Genomic DNA, 15,718 nt, shown 5'->3' on the forward strand with positions numbered 1-15,718 from the left:
CACACATGACCTCTATTTATAGCCTAAGTGTCACACAGAATTGGAGGGAAATTCAAATTTCACTTGAATTTGAAATTGAATTTGTGGAGCCAAACTTTGGAGCCAAAATTTCACTAATTATGATTAGTGAATTTTATTTATGGTTCAGCCCACTAATCCAAGATCAATTCCAAGATTCTCCACTAAGTGTGCTTAGGTGTCATGAGGCATGAAAAGCATGAAGGACATGCACAAAGTGTGACTATATGATGTGGCAATGGGGTGTAGTAAGCAAATGTTCACCTCCCCCTCTAAAATTTAATTGGATTGGGCTTCTACCAATTCAATTAAATTTATTTCCAACCACACACATCAAATATCCACTTAGTGCATGTGAAATTACAAAACTACCCCTAATAGAAAAACTAGTCTAGGTGCCCTAAAATAAAAGGGCTGAAAAATCCTATATTTCTAGGGTACCCTACCTACATTATGGAGCCTTAAATACAAGGCCCAAAAATAATGAAACCTTAATATAATATTTACAAAGATAAGTGGGCTCGTACTTAGCCCATGGGCCCGAAATCTACCCTAAGGCTCATAAGAACCCTAGAGCCTTCTCTTGCATCTTTGGCCCATTCTACTTGGGGTCTTCTATCCAATGCCCTTGCGGGGTAGGATTGCATCAGAACCCTAGGGCCTTCCCTTGGATCTCTAGCCCAATCTACTTGGAGTGTTCTACCCAATGCCCTTGCGGGGTAGGATTGCATCAAATAGGTACGAATCCTTCATATAAAATTCTTTAAAACTTAATTCACCCCACCCTCTTAAGTTATTGAGGCCACTTGTTAAACATTTTCTAACTGGATTATTGAAATGATGCATGTTTATATGTGCAGCCCTACAATGCCATAACGAAGAATCATCAATCTTACTTACCAAACAACTAAGTTTATGAAATGATGCATGTTCAATGTTAAACATATAGATATTAGCTATCCTTTTACCAATGTGGACAACCTTGCCGCATATAGCTTCACTAATAAGACAACAATTCTTGTTGAATTCAATTTTGAAGCCCTTTTCACATAGTTGACTAATGCTCAAGAGGTTGTGCTTTAGTCCATCAACATATAGAACATCCTTTATTTATGTCTTTGTACTGATTTTCAATGTTTCCTTCTCCCATAATTTTCCCTTCTTGTTGTCTCCAAAAGCGACATATGCTCCTTCTTTTGACACAAAGTCAGTAAGTTTGGACTTGTCACCCATCATGTGCCTAGATAAACCATTATCCAAGTACCATACTGAGATCTTTGCTTTTAGCACACCTACAAGACAAAATCAATTAGAAATAGGTGGTACCCAATTTAGGTTGGGTCCACAATTAAATCTTTAGGAATCCAGACATATTTGCCTCTAGGAACGTCAAATCTGCTAACATAGCATTTATAAGATGTATGTCCTCTTTTCATGCAATAATGATAGGTCTTTACATTCGGCTTAGAATGCACTATGTTCTTCTTTTTGGAGACCTTGTTTGGGTTCACCCTTTTGGAGGATGCAAACTTAGTTTTCTTATAAAAGGTAGTTTGCTTGTTATACCCCAAACCAGTCTTATCAGTAGTATGCTTTTGCATAGTGAGCAAGTGATTAAGATCACTCTTTCCTTTGTTCAATTTTCTAAAAAGATCTTTAAGATAGGAAAGCTCCATTTTCAACTTTATACGTTTTACATAGTGATCCTTTTTGAAATCTTCAAACTCAGTTTGCAAAGACTTGTACTCATCCATATTGAGAGAAGTAGAGGTACAAACACAACCAACGGCTTTATGGCTTGAAACAAGTTTTTCATTTTCTTGCCTCAATTTATCCAGTTCACTTTGTGTTGAAGCCAATTTAGTGATATGCAGTTTTAGATTGCTTTTCTGCTTTTTGTTTAAAACAGGAAGCCTTTGAGCTTCTTCATGCATTTCATTAAATGCTTCCAAAACTTCTTCAAATTTAGAATTTACCTCAGTTTCTTCAATGGTTGATGAGTCATCCATTGAATCTTCCATCAAGCATACATTTGCAACTTCTTCATCACTAGAAGAATCAGAGGATGTGGATGGATAATCTTCCCAAGCTATGTAGGCCTTTTTTTGTTTTTTGTTCTTCTTTCCTTTCTTTTCAGCAATTTGTTTTTTAAGGTAGATAGGGCATTCAGATTTGATATGACCTTGCTTTCCACATTTGAAGCACGTGAAGGTGTTGTTGTTGTTTTCTATCTTCTTTGAAGGTTTAAAGATTTTTCTGTCTTTGGACCTTTTGAGAAATTTTTCAAACTTCTTTACCATTAAGCTGAAATTCTCTACATCTTCGTCATCACTGGAACTTTCTTTGTAATCTTCCTTTGAAGAGTTAGCTTTGAGTGCAATTCCTTTTCTTTTCTTTTCTGTTTCTTCTGCATGAGATTGTTGAATCAACTTATGTCCACACACAAGAAATTTTCCGAAGAGAGCTTCCATCGACATTGATGCCAAGTTATTGGATTCCTTGATCACTATGATCTTTGGTTCCCAAGTTCTTGTAAGATAGTTGAGGATTTTGATGTTCAACTCATCATCTTCAAACTTTTTTCCAAGACCAAGAAGGTGATTCATAATATGGGTGATTCTTCTTTGAAGTTCTAAAATGGTTTCTCCATTCTTCATTCGGAAAGATTCATATTCGGATACATGAGTATGCTTTCTTGCTCTTCTTACATCCGTTGTGCCTTCATATTGACTTCAAGCATTTTCCATATTTCCTTTGCACTTTTTCACCTTGCAATACGAATGAATTCATCAAAAGATAAACCATAAGTTAAAATGTTTTTAGCTTTTTTATCATCTTGCACTTTTCTTTTCTCATAATCTTTCATCTCATCCCATTCCTTAGGTACCAATTCATCATTTACTTGTTTAGTTGGTATAAAAGGACCTTTAACAATTACATTCCATGCACTGGGATCAATTGACTGAATAAAGATTTCCATACTCTTTTTCCAAAAACAAAAATGTTGTCCCTCAAACAAAGGAGGTCGATTTAAAGATGCACCCTCTTTGGAAGTGATTTGTTTTGAGCCCATTATTTTGAAAAACTGTGATGTTGAGTAACTTACAAGATGTAGTTCTAATGCCAATTGAAAAAAGATGATGGAAATCACAAACCAAGTAGGGTGAATTGGTTTCTAAAAACAAAATAGACTTTTAAAACCAAAGTTAAAAGAAACATCTTTTGCGCGGATCATATCACAAACTTTGATAAACCAATATTTAATCAATCACCCTTTACATAAAATCCTTTGTTAAATTTCTTTCTTTCAAAAAGATATTTTCGTTAACCTTCAATAAATGATCAAGACCAGAATGAGAAAGAAAGATAAGATCAAGAGAAGAGGTACATCAATTTTTATACTGGTTCACTCTTTATCTCCAGTGAAGTTAATCCAGTTATCTAATCCAACCTAAATTAGATTTTCACTAAGCATATAGAATTATTACAAGCAATCTCAATTCTAACCCCAGTAAAAGAGACTAAGGTACCCAACCCTAGGGTCCTTTGTGAATAAAATCCTAAGAGAAATCTACCCTTAGCCCAAACTAGAAAAACCTATTATAGCATGCCTTCAAATATTCATGCATATACTAACAATGTACACAAAAAATAGAGTCAAAGATAGACACAACTTGATCAATCATACGCAAGAACCTTGCTTGAATGAATGAGTGTCTTCTTGAACTCAAGAGAAATGCACAACTTGTTTTTCATAATCTGATCTTCATAATCAAATATTAGAAGTTATGATTCACAATATTTCTAAGCACTTTTTCTTCTCTTTTTTTGTATCATTATTATCAGCTCGTAATTCTAGCTCATTCAAAAGTTGTTAGAACTTATTAGAAGTGAGAACACAAGGTGGCTATTTATAGAGAAAACAGTTATAACCATCTTTAATCAATTAAATATACAATGTGATCAATTATATTATCATTTCAATTGAATAAAGTATTCTTCCCAAAAACTGCAAAGCTATCAAGAACAATGAAATCGATTAGATTCTTGATGTAATCAATTAAAGTGTTCTTAATCACTTCTGAAATACTTTTAAAAGAGAAGTAATCGATCATATCACCTCGTAATTGATAATAGTAGAGACTCCTGAAAGAATCAATCATTGCCTCAAAAATAATTGTGTAATAAATTACGATAAGCTTGTAATCAATTAAACGAATACGAGATACTTCTTTGCATGATACAAACACTTGTGTAATCAATTTATGATCAGCTTGCAATCAATTAAAATAGAGATTTTTAACTTCATAAGAAATTTTCTAACTTTAGAAACTTTTCTTCTTACTCCTACATGATGATATAGGATGCACATGTGAAATGATAGAGACTAAGATGCAACACATAATACAACAATCAATACAAATGTCACTCAAGAGAGTTGGGCATGTAGAAGACAAGACTTCTTCAAGCTTCAAGACTAGGTCTTCGTGTTGCTCCCATTATCTCTAACAGTTTGGTGAACGTATATCGTGAAAAATTTACTCTCATTTTCATAAGCAAATTAACGGAGTTTTCATTTAAAAAACATTGAAATTTATGTAGTTTAGAATAGTGATATTGTCGCGACAAGGCGGGTCATTACAGCTCCTCTACAAGATGTCTCATGGCCTCAAAAATGTTGAAATGCACAACATTATCACCAAACTCCATGGAAAGAGTTCCTTCATGCACATCAATTTTGGTCCTAGCAGTCATCAACAATGGTCTCCCTAGGATCAATGTGGACCCATGGCTAGAATACTCATTCTCCATATCCAAAATGTAAAAATCTGCTGGAAAAATTAGATCCTTAACTCGCAACAGCACGTCTTCAATGACTTCAAGTGGAATCATAATGGATGACAACACCAGTGGGTTTTAAATCACCAAGATGTAGCGATCTGTAAACTGATGTGGTAAACTAATGTTGGCATTACATTAAGTGAGGCTCCAAGGTCAAGCATGGCATCTGTAAAAGTGCAATCTCCAATGGTACAAGGGACAGTAAAAGTGCAAGGATCTTTGCACTTCCGTGGCAAGGTGAATGGTGGAATGGCAGAAATTTTTTTGCTCTGTATAAGTACAGAAACATTTCTTCCTATCTTGACTTGCTCATTTCCCTTCAGCTTCCTTTTAAGGGTGCACAAATCCTTCAAGGACTTTGCATATTTTGGAATCTATTTGATGGCATCCAAGATGGGAATGTTGACTTCCACCCTCCTGAAGGTCTCAAAAAGATTAGAATCAAGCTCCACTTTCTTTGCAGTAGAAGGAAAAGGTAGAATAATCTATTTTGGTGCAGAATTTGTTTTCAGACCAGCATCTATTGGCTTTGGAAGCTCTCTGCCACTCCTCAGGGTAATAGCACTCGCATTCCCTTTTGGATTGATAATTGGTTGTGCGGGAATATTGCTAGAACCTTGTTGTTGCAACTGGTTGACAATTGTAGCTAATTGTCCAATCTGAATCTACATGTCTTGGATGGTGGCTCTCACATTCTATTAAAACTAAATATTGTTGGTGGCCATTAGCTTCATCAGCTCCTCCAAGGAAGGTCCAGAACTGCTATTATGCATGGGTTGTGCAGGTGTAGGTGTAGATTGCTAGAATTCTTGTTGTCTGAATGGAGGAAGGTCCATAAGTCACATGTCTTGTGTTGAATGTTTTTAACATGATTCTTTAGAATTTCCACCGATTAAACTTGTTATAAAAGTTAGATTTGATTTCCTATGGTTCAAATTTCTTGTTCTTGTTCTTGAACCATGAATTGTGTTAACTTTAGGTTCCTTTGAGTTTTGTCTTGCTATTTTTTTGTGGCTGAAACTTAAACCATAAAATTCTTACAAAAACATTAAAGTATAAGAAAACCTCAAAAATCTAGAGTGACGTGTTCACCTATTGTAGTTTTGTCATAGAAGTCATGTCTAGTCATGAAACTTGTCATATAAGATTCCTTATGTTATGCTGAATTTTATTTTTCTTGCTTCTTTGTCTAACTCATTTTTTCATGAGTGTATGAAATTTTTTTTTGCCTATTATTTGATTTGAGTCAAATCTTGCATGTTAATTAGTCCTTAACATGTTCATGTATAATTCTTAGAGAGTCTTTGATTGTGAACCTTTTCTTGAACTTTTAGGTTTCCTTATGATTGTGTCTATTGTGAATTTGAGTTTTGGTGATTGAATTTCTGGCTGAAATTTTGATCCTAAGTGTATATTGAACTCCTAAAATTGTGGTAAACAAGCCTAGTGAGTTTAACATACATAGAAAAGTTTAAAGTAAGCCTAAGGCAATCAATATACCATGTTTAACAAATTCGAAGCTTGAAATCGCCGGTGCTGGCAGCTCGAAAATATTACTGGGAATTAGTCACTACGAATTTTGAACTTCAATTTTTACTGCATTTTCTAGACATCTGTAAAAAAATTAGAAAAAATGAACCAAGTGATTTGGATAAAAGGAAAAAATAATAAAAGTCACACAAGTTGGCAGAAAAATCAGTGTCCAGGAAAAAAAAGAAGTGAAAGGGAAGTGTGCTTGTTGTTTTGGCTCAAAATTTATTTTGTAATTAGTGTCTATTTTAGAACAATCTTAGTTCTAAAATTTCAATTGAAAAGTAGTGTGAAAACAAGTTCCAAAACTAAAGGTTTCTTGAGTCTTTTTTTATAGTTTTTTTTTACTCCACTCTAGAGCCATTCTAGGTTTCTCTTTGAGTCTTAACTTGCTTTTATGTGCTTTTCATTGCTTTAATTGTTGAATAATCCTTGAAAAATTGTCTTGTTAAAACTCTATTAGTTTAGCTTTCATTTCATTTTTTTTTGTCTTTGGTTATTGCTTGTCTCTTTGTTTCCTTGTCTGGGAGTTACCATATAGGAAATTGGAAAGGAAGATTGGTGCCATCCCTTGAAGAATTTGAGACAAGAAGCAAGGGGCCAACCACCTTAAGAGCTATTGGACTAAGAAGCACTCCAAATTGAGTGAAACACCAAAGAGTAGCCACCAAAATTGAGGATTTTTTTTTGTAATTGAGCTATTGGACTAAGTTGAGATCTGAACTTTGAAGTGCAATTCTCAAATGCTCAAAGTTGAAAAAATGAACACACATGGCCTCTATTTATAGCCTAAGTGTCACACAAAATTAGAGGGAAAATTGAATTTCACTTGAATTTGAAATTGAATTTGTGGAGCCAAAATTTGAGTAATTATGATTAGTGAATTTTAGCTATGGTTCAGCCCACTAATGCAAGATCAAGTCCAAGATTCTCCACTAAGTGTGCTTAGGTGTGATGAGGCATGTAAAGCATGAAGGACATGCACAAAGTGTGACTATATGATGTGGCAATGGGGTGTGACAAGCAAATGCTCACCTCCCCCTCTAAAATTTAATTGGATTGGGCTTCTACGAATTCAATTAAATTTATTTTCCAGCACACACATCAAATATTCACTTAATGCATGTGAAATTATAAAACTACCACTAATACAAAAAACTAGTCTAGGTGCCCTAAAATACAAAGGCTGAAAAATCCTACATTTCTAGGGTATCCTACCTACATTATGGAGCCTTAAATACAAGACCCAAAAATAATGAAACTTTAATCTAATATGTACAAAGACAAGTGGGTTCATACTTAATCCATGGGCCCAAAATCTACCCTAAGGCTCATGAGAACCCTAGGGCCTTCTCTTGCATCTCTGACTCAATCTTCTTGGAGTCTTCTATCCAATGCCCTTGGGGGGTGGGATTGCATCAAATTCTTCCCCTCTTTTCTCATTCAATTTTGTGCGCCCCCCCCCCCCTCTCATTCTTTTTCTCCATTGAAGCTTCCTTTCTAAGCTTTTTATCCAAGACACTCTTTTGGTGGCGAAGCTTCTCCTTCCATGGCTTATTCCCTAGTGGATGGAGCCTCCTCTAACCTCTTCTCCTTTATCATTCCCTACATCTCCATGGTGGAAAATCACCATTGAAGGATCTCATTGAAGCTCAAAGATCTAGCCTCCATAGAAGCTTCTCAAGCAAGTTTCCATCATCCATGGTCCTCCCCTTTGGACTTTATGGATGTCAACGTGGTGGTAGAATTGAAAAAGGAAGGTGTATGTGTTTATTTTGTCAATAGAGACTCCTTGGAGTGGGCTCCAAATGATAGACATCTTCTCTTTCATGATATGTGTCTGCATTGGTCTATCTGCCAGAAAACACACTACTAAGCATAAAGCATGACCAAAACCTTCATTCGAGATAGCTTCCGCTAGGGATGGCAAAACGGGCTGGTCTAGCTCATTTTGACCCACCCCACCACTAGCCTACCAAAAACAAGGTGGGGCAGGCTAGCCCGCTCAGACTTTATGGGTTGGACATGCTAGCCCACCCTGCATGAAGGTGGGCTGATGGTTGACGAGCTGGCTCATCCTTTCAAAAAACAAAAAATCTTAAAAAATAATTGACAATACAAAGTATTTAACATAACAAACTAGTCTTAAAATCTTAAATCACACAAAATACTAATAGTCTTCAATAATAACTAATAATAATAAGTCTACCAAGTAACTAAATCATAACACAAAATCATAAACTCTAAAACTAGTCTTAAAATCTTATACAATACAAAGTAATTAAACATAAACCAAACTAAAAGATCATTCCTATCCTTTTTTTTAGTAGTCTCATATATTAATATAATTATTATTTATAAAAAAATTAATATTGTGGGCTGGCACATCAACCCCTCCGTCTAGCCTTTGGCCCAACAAGCTGGCAGGTTAGGCGGGGTGGGCTTGTGGGCCAAAATCTCCATCCTGCGTCACCAAATTGATAGGGGTCTGGCCCGCCTAGCCCAAACCGTTTTGTCATCCATAACTTCTGCAAGTATTTCAACTTCTAGAACATCATCTAGGATGAGCTCATCAAGAACTGGTTCTGTTTCAGCCATGGTAGTGAACAGACAAAAATGGAAATAAAAAATAGGATTTTAAACTCACAAGACCAGCAAAGAAAAGAAAAGATCAGACCCGAAAGGAAAGAATCAATTGGGATAGAATAAGAAAACTATGGTGACTTCTCACAGAGAGAACTTCTATTTGGTCCTTACACCGTCTAGTATCATAAAAATTGGATTATTTGTTGTTTGATATCAGTTCAATTTTTAAAACTATGCTTTAATGATGTAAGAAAATATCTTTCCCAATCTCTTCCAGAATACATAGAATATTCGCATCATATATACCTTTATCTAATCGAGGTGGAAACATATATCCATAAGTTCGTACTTCATTGCATAAAAATAATTCTGGAAGCATTAAGATCCACGTAAGCAAGCAAATGAAATTAGGTACAGTAAATGACGTAAAGAGCGTTTTCTTTGTGGAGTCGTTCTGTCAAGTGCCACTGCCTGCTACGGTCAATTATTATTATGACTAGGAATAAGAAGACGTGAAGGCATAAAGCATGCCACAGTGTCTTGTCTCGAGAACTGATCAACCCAATCCTTAGATTTTAGCAAACGTGGGTGATTTTGATTTTGACTAGACAAAAAACAGATAGAAATTTGGTTTGTTTGTACTATAAAATTATATGTACTATATTTAGTTTGTTTCTGTTAAAGTTGGTTTGTTGATTCAACAGTGATGTCTCTGTTTAGTGCTTACTCTATCTGTGAAGTTGGCAAGGATGCGGCTGGAGTTACTGTTATTCCCCCTCTCTCTGGGGTGGTATTTAATTCTCGTTGCAAAGATTTAAAACCAAAAAAATAAAAATAAAAATTAATTTTTTGGGATTTTAATTTATGAACAAAAGAACCCACATTTACAAATACTGTAATCTGGATATTACAATTTAGATCCATATTTGTTTTGATCACAATATATACTTCTTGATTTGCATGGAACATCTTTGCTTTTGGGTTGTTTGTGTCGGTTAGGACTTTTTGAAAGTATATCATTAGGATAAAGATTATCAGTTTAATAATTATGTACAAATTCAATTGAATGTTATTTGGTTTTGATTTAACTAATTAAAGATAATTTAAAGTAAAAGAATAATAAAAATAACGAATTTATGAAAATAATGGAAATACAAAAATAATGGAATTCAGAGCGTCAGAAATACGGAAATAGTGGAAACGATTTAAATTAATTCAAGAAAATATAGGACTGGATGTCATCGTACATACCCTTAGTATCTTAATAAGATTAACATGTATAAATCATTTTTTAACATTACTGATGCACACTTAATTATCCCAAGTCGATTCCTCTCACTTGGAACCTAAGAACATTTATTAAATATCCATCCCTCGCATATACAATAAATATCCCAACATTACAATTATAGTCTTGTGCTTTTTGCAATTAAAACGTTATGCTCTATTCCTAGCAACGTAACGTAAAGAGTAAAATCATTCGGTTCAAATTCTAAGATTACTTTTCAGTCTCACTTAAAATCCAATTTCTTCTTCTTCTTCTACATTCAAATGATAAGTGCTAACAATTTAATCCCAAAAACAACTGAAATTTGACACTTATCAATGTCCCCCATGTAAGTTTCTTTTAAGTGTTTTTTTTAACAATAATTTAGTTCGGAAGAATTTGTTGTTTATCCTATTTCTTTCATAATTTCATTATATTGATTTTTGTTCTGTTTTGATTTCTAGACCGATATTTAGGAGAATTATCAAAAATGGGTCAACAAAAATGTTCTCCGGGTTGCCTTATATTTATTCTCTCTTGAACTGCTTGATCTGCTTGTGGTATGGCACACCTCTTATATCACCTGATAATCTCTTGGTGACAACTGTTAATTCAATTGGAGCAGCCTTTCAGCTTGTGTACATCCTCTTCTTGATGTATGCTGAGAAAGCAAGAAAGGTTAGGTTAATCTTTCTAACACTTCACTATTGGTTGAAATCTATAGGAAACCATAAAGTTACGAGAGAGAATCATTAAATGAGGAGTGAGACTACAAAAATTTTGTGATTTCTAATAAATTTCAACTAACAGTAGAAAGCATGTTAAAAAAAGTGTTAGAGAAAGTGTCTTACTAGCAATTCTCTCTTTTGATATACTATTGGAAGCTTATGAATTATGATTACGGCATAAAATAAATTGGTTCATTTTTAACTTGTGTACGATAAACTGCCATTTGATAGGTGAGAATGGTTGGATTACTGCTAACAGTTTTGGGCATATTTGTGATCATACTTGTTGGGAGCTTGCAAGTTGATGACAGTACAATGCGCGGGATGTTTGTCAGATTCTTGAGTTGTGCTTCTCTCATTTCAACGTTTGCCTCTCCATTGTTTATAATTGTATGCTAGTTATTTCCTAGATATCCATCATTTAACAGTTTCTGCATCTTTTGTCCATTGAATCATATATTGCTGAATTTGTTTACATATTTTGTTTATGTAACTTCTCAGAAATTGGTGATTCAGACAAAAAGTGTTGAGTTTATGCCGTTTTATCTTTCAATTTCCACCTTCCTGATGAGCATCTCCTTCTTTCTTTATGGATTCCTCAGTGATGATGCCTTCATTTATGTGAGAGTCCTTTCAATTTATTTCTTATTTCTTGTTAAAATACTCATTTAGTTTCAAATCTTTATTTTGTTGGCTTTTATATGTAATAATGCTATTATGTCTGTGTTTGATTTTGTAGGTACCGAATGGGATAGGAACTGTTTTAGGAATGATACAATTGGTATTATATTTTTATTACAAAGGTTCAACCAGTGAAGAGTGCAGAGAACCCTTGATAGTGTCGTATGAATGATCTGTGCTGTGCTGCTGAATGATGGCAAAGTGAAGGTATAACCAAATACACAATATGTGATCAAGATTTATGGACTGAATCACATCAGTGTGAGGTGGTTCTCTGAAATTAGTAAGCGGGCATTTTTCGTGTATGAATTATTTTCCATGAGTCGAATGAGTGAATTGTATGGTTTTGATTATGAAATTTTTCCATTCAATTCATGTAAATGTTTGAATTGAAACCTTATTACAGTATTTTAACTCCATGTCTGGAATTGTCTTTTATCAGCTTTATATTATTACTATGTAAGAATGGATATTTTTCATGAAATGAAAGGATGAAATTTGCAATTAGAGGATGATGTTAATTTCGACCTTGATATATCTTAAAGCGAAAAATAGTACCAATGAAAAGTTGAAAACTCTAACAAGCTTCTTAAGTCAGGTATTCAATCTCTTCTGTACCAGTGAAGTGAAAATTCTTTTATCTTTCCCTCTATCCATCAATTTTCTGAAGATCATCGACCATAATCTTAATTTTATCCATATTTGAGATAAGTTAAAAATGACTTTCCTTTCCACTTTTAGACTCTAATCAAGTTTGAGTGCTGTCACTTCTTCTCAGTTTACATGCTTCTGAATTTTTGATTGGCTGAGCTATCTATTCCTCTATTAACCTACCCCAGATATCCCATTTAGCTAATTTTCCCCATTCTGTATTTGCGGGTTGGGGTTCAGTACTTGGTCTAATAGGAAATCACTGGTTGCCGGAACATTATTCTAGAATTATATCTTAATGCAATGCTAATGTACAAATGTATAGCCAAATTGCATGTGAGCATGAACTATGCAGTTAAAATATTGTTAAAAGTAAGATTAGGACCATTAGGTGACTGAAGCGAAGCACCATTAAAGAATATTGTTAAAATTTGTCATCTTCATAAAAATAGGATTTCCCGGTAAATCAAGTATTAAATTAACAAAAGAACTACTTGACAACATGTTAGTCACTATATACCATTTTGTGTTTCCATATTTTCCAGATCCCCATAAACTTTATTTTCTTTTCATTGTTTGCTTTTGCTGCTTCAGCTGCCAATTGCCTCATTTAACAATAATAGAAAAAGAGAAGGGTGTCATCCACTTTGGAAAATATTGCCATTGAAATGGAAAAGGCATTGTTTGACTTCTAGGGAAAACTGCAATTTTATGAAATGATAATTGTATATTTGAACTGATCACACCATATCATTACTGTGAAATCTCCTTGTCTGTCTGATACAGCTTAAAAGAGAAACTAACCCAGTAACATGCATACTAAAGTAAATCTTTTAGAGTAGTCCTCACTGTAACATTTCCTATTTCCTGCACAAAACAGAATCAAAGTTAGAAATAAAGAAATGTAGCCAAAATGTAGCTAGAAACTTAAACCACAACATTCTTGTGATTCAATATCTTTGGGCAACTACTGTTGCATCCTAGAGAGTGACAAGAACTTAAGATTGTGGAAGAAAATTCAAGCATTTGTCTTTTGTGCACGTATATTTATGCATTCATGTGAAATGTGCACTGTGCTTCAAAAGATACTATTGTAAGATAGGCATGTTGTATTGCAACATTCCTGCAGTTATATAGGTCTAATCTGACATTATTCAAATTGAGGCTAAGTTCATCAGATGTAACATGCAGCTATGAAAAGAGTTGTATCAGGGGCGTTTTCATTTTTATTAAAGTTTGATATTACATATTGATCTCTACTATGCCTAGACTTAAATGGACAGAATTAACCCAATGGATAGACTAACACGCAGCTGAATTTGTTACAGAGGACTTGGACTCAATTTAGTAAATATCTTTAGGAAGGGGTAAAGAGCTTTAAGTGTGACTAAGATTCAAATCGAGGATTACATCCGTAGTTTGTATGGATATCTCGGGATTCCCTGGAAGAGCCAAATACTCTGATTACAGTGGTTAAAAAAAGTACACATAAATATCATGCAAGCATTTTGCTTCTTGCTGGGTTGACAACAAAATAGCTCTGGTGTCATTGTTTTCCAATTTCTTCATGTTAGTCTCAAAATTAATGGAGTCTATGAGAAGAGCCATCCTATCTACAAGTATGAATTTCATCATCCTATACGATGAGTACCAAGGTGACAAGTAATTACCTGTGGTGAAGTTTCCATGAAGTGAGTTTCATCCTCTGAATCACGAAGAAGTTTTCCTTTCTCATCATAGAGAATGAGGCCACTAAACCTTGGCAACTCACACTTCTCCCCCCTCAGTATTGGTCTTTGCCACACCGGTGATTCCGAGTTATGGCTTTGCCACCCACTATCAGGACCCTGCCTTTGTAGGCCAAGCAGAGGGGATCCCCTCTCTCTCTGCCATGCAATGTTCTCCTCCAATTTGCTTGCCTTGCTCCACAGCATTGACCCCATTAGAACCCTCTTCACTGAAATCCACCCCACACAACTTGGCTCTGACCATTCTGTAGGGGTAGTAGTAGTAGTAATAGTGGTAATAGTATTAGTAATTGAGGTAACATTTTCATTCTCATCATCTATAGCACCCTCTTGGTGCACAATCTTATTATTGTTAATGGCCTTCCTTCTAAGTATAATAGCAATGCAAAGCCACAGAAGAAGAGCAAAGCTTGCACATGCAAGTAGAAGAATAGCACCTAGTGTTGAAACCTTCAATTTGTCTTCCAAATCCCACAAAGTTTCCATGAGTTTATTTCTTCTTTTCTATTTTGAGTGTGACCAAGTGAGCTCAGAATGGTAAGGTAGGAGCGTAGTTTGTTTTGATGGAATGTATTTGGTAATTAATGTGGGATAATAAAAGTTAAAAATATGCATGGTCATGTTGCCACTTGCCATGTTGGCTTGGCAAGTTTCATATGAGGTCCACCGCTGGTAGAATTGTTGAAATTTGGGCCCCAATTAACTGTGGGGTATACTTAATATTGTTACCGATTGAATTGAAAGGTGGCTCACCGTTCAAAGATTAATAAAAGCTTCTCACATGAATTCTGTGGTCGCCATCAAGTGATGGAAAACACAGTTAAAACTTTGAGAAGTAGAAGCTATGTGTGAATAGTCTGATACAGGCCATGGAAAGTAAAATTATGGTTGTAAAAACCAAGGAAGAAGAAAAATAGTGAGTGGAAGGAGGTTACTCTGATATGAGTGATCTTAAAGGATGATGAATATCAGAGTGATTGATTCCTAACTGAAAAATTTGTTAAAAACTTTGGTTAAACTAAGGTGACGTTTAGTGCAAATAATCCAAAACTATGAAATAAGAGTAAATAAATTCATATTATTCCAATGCTATAGTGTGATATAATTAGAATCAAAATGATGCTAAAAGAGATTATACACTTTGGTAGATGGGATATAATACAGAATGAAACACAAACTGATGTAGATAACATATAATTTACGCCTTCAATTATTTTAAACTTCAAGTTCCAGAAAAATAATAATTTTAGAAAAAATTTACAAGAATGCAGAAGGAGAATATAAATAGAAAAAAGAGGGGTGAAAAAATCTCCTTCACTCATTCTTTGCGTGATTTCAGGCCTTTGCACCTAATTAAGCCTTAGTACATGGTTTAGGATTAAGCATCAATGTTGTTGAAATTTGCCCACTTGGATTTTCATTTGTGACATTTCTTTAGAGATTTCGGCCCATTCATTTAAGAAAATTGAACATTATACTACAGGGCAGTTGCAATTTCCTCTCCCCTTTTACACTAAGACACTCCCGTTCTCATTTTTATACCTAGTGACCCCCACTAAACACTATCTTCGTCTATCCCAATTAGAACAAATGATTCTTATTAAGTGACTAATTCATGTTACACTAACTGAAGTTGAGAAATTCTTGCATAAATCGAAATATTGTCT

At 34.6% G+C, this 15,718-nt stretch overlaps 3 protein-coding genes across 3 annotated transcripts; 1 reads left to right on the top strand and 2 right to left on the bottom strand.

The window, feature by feature from the left end:
- Nucleotides 1–1,128: 1,128 nt before the first annotated feature.
- LOC114386073 lies at nt 1,129–2,624 on the bottom strand. The gene is made up of 2 exons (XM_028346080.1): nt 1,397–2,624; nt 1,129–1,310 (listed from the first exon to the last, which is right to left on the bottom strand). The coding sequence occupies exons 1-2, from the start codon at nt 2,622–2,624 to the stop codon at nt 1,129–1,131; spliced, it is 1,410 nt and encodes a 469-aa protein (XP_028201881.1).
- Nucleotides 2,625–10,391: 7,767 nt separating this feature from the next.
- LOC114387722 (bidirectional sugar transporter SWEET2-like) lies at nt 10,392–12,153 on the top strand. Its single transcript, XM_028347928.1, has 5 exons — nt 10,392–10,592; nt 10,708–10,921; nt 11,203–11,361; nt 11,473–11,592; nt 11,711–12,153. Exons 1-5 carry the CDS (start codon nt 10,582–10,584, stop codon nt 11,822–11,824), a joined length of 618 nt encoding a protein of 205 aa, XP_028203729.1. The 5' UTR covers nt 10,392–10,581; the 3' UTR covers nt 11,825–12,153.
- An 833-nt stretch (nt 12,154–12,986) lies between these two features.
- Nucleotides 12,987–14,620, bottom strand: LOC114387710. The gene is made up of 2 exons (XM_028347917.1): nt 13,974–14,620; nt 12,987–13,170 (listed from the first exon to the last, which is right to left on the bottom strand). Exons 1-2 carry the CDS (start codon nt 14,535–14,537, stop codon nt 13,123–13,125), a joined length of 612 nt encoding a protein of 203 aa, XP_028203718.1. The 5' UTR covers nt 14,538–14,620; the 3' UTR covers nt 12,987–13,122.
- Nucleotides 14,621–15,718: the final 1,098 nt, after the last annotated feature.

Source organism: Glycine soja, chromosome 15, assembly GCF_004193775.1.
Source record: "Glycine soja cultivar W05 chromosome 15, ASM419377v2, whole genome shotgun sequence".
Lineage (NCBI taxonomy): Eukaryota > Viridiplantae > Streptophyta > Magnoliopsida > Fabales > Fabaceae > Glycine > Glycine soja.

What these genes read in the sequence shown, in the direction of transcription:
- LOC114386073 (XM_028346080.1), bottom strand. Translation starts at nt 2,624, where the DNA reads ATGAATCACCTTCTTGGTCTTGGAAAAAAGTTTGAAGATGATGAGTTG. An exon ending in CAGATTTGACGTTCCTAGAG is followed by an intron (nt 1,311 to 1,396) that starts GCAAATATGTCT and finishes TTTGTCTTGTAG; the next exon opens with GTGTGCTAAAAGCAAAGATC.
- LOC114387722 (XM_028347928.1), top strand. An exon ending in ATGCTGAGAAAGCAAGAAAG is followed by an intron (nt 10,922 to 11,202) that starts GTTAGGTTAATC and finishes GCCATTTGATAG; the next exon opens with GTGAGAATGGTTGGATTACT. An exon ending in GTGATGATGCCTTCATTTAT is followed by an intron (nt 11,593 to 11,710) that starts GTGAGAGTCCTT and finishes TTGATTTTGTAG; the next exon opens with GTACCGAATGGGATAGGAAC.
- LOC114387710 (XM_028347917.1), bottom strand. Translation starts at nt 14,537, where the DNA reads ATGGAAACTTTGTGGGATTTGGAAGACAAATTGAAGGTTTCAACACTA. An exon ending in TCATGGAAACTTCACCACAG is followed by an intron (nt 13,171 to 13,973) that starts GTAATTACTTGT and finishes TGTTTTGTGCAG; the next exon opens with GAAATAGGAAATGTTACAGT.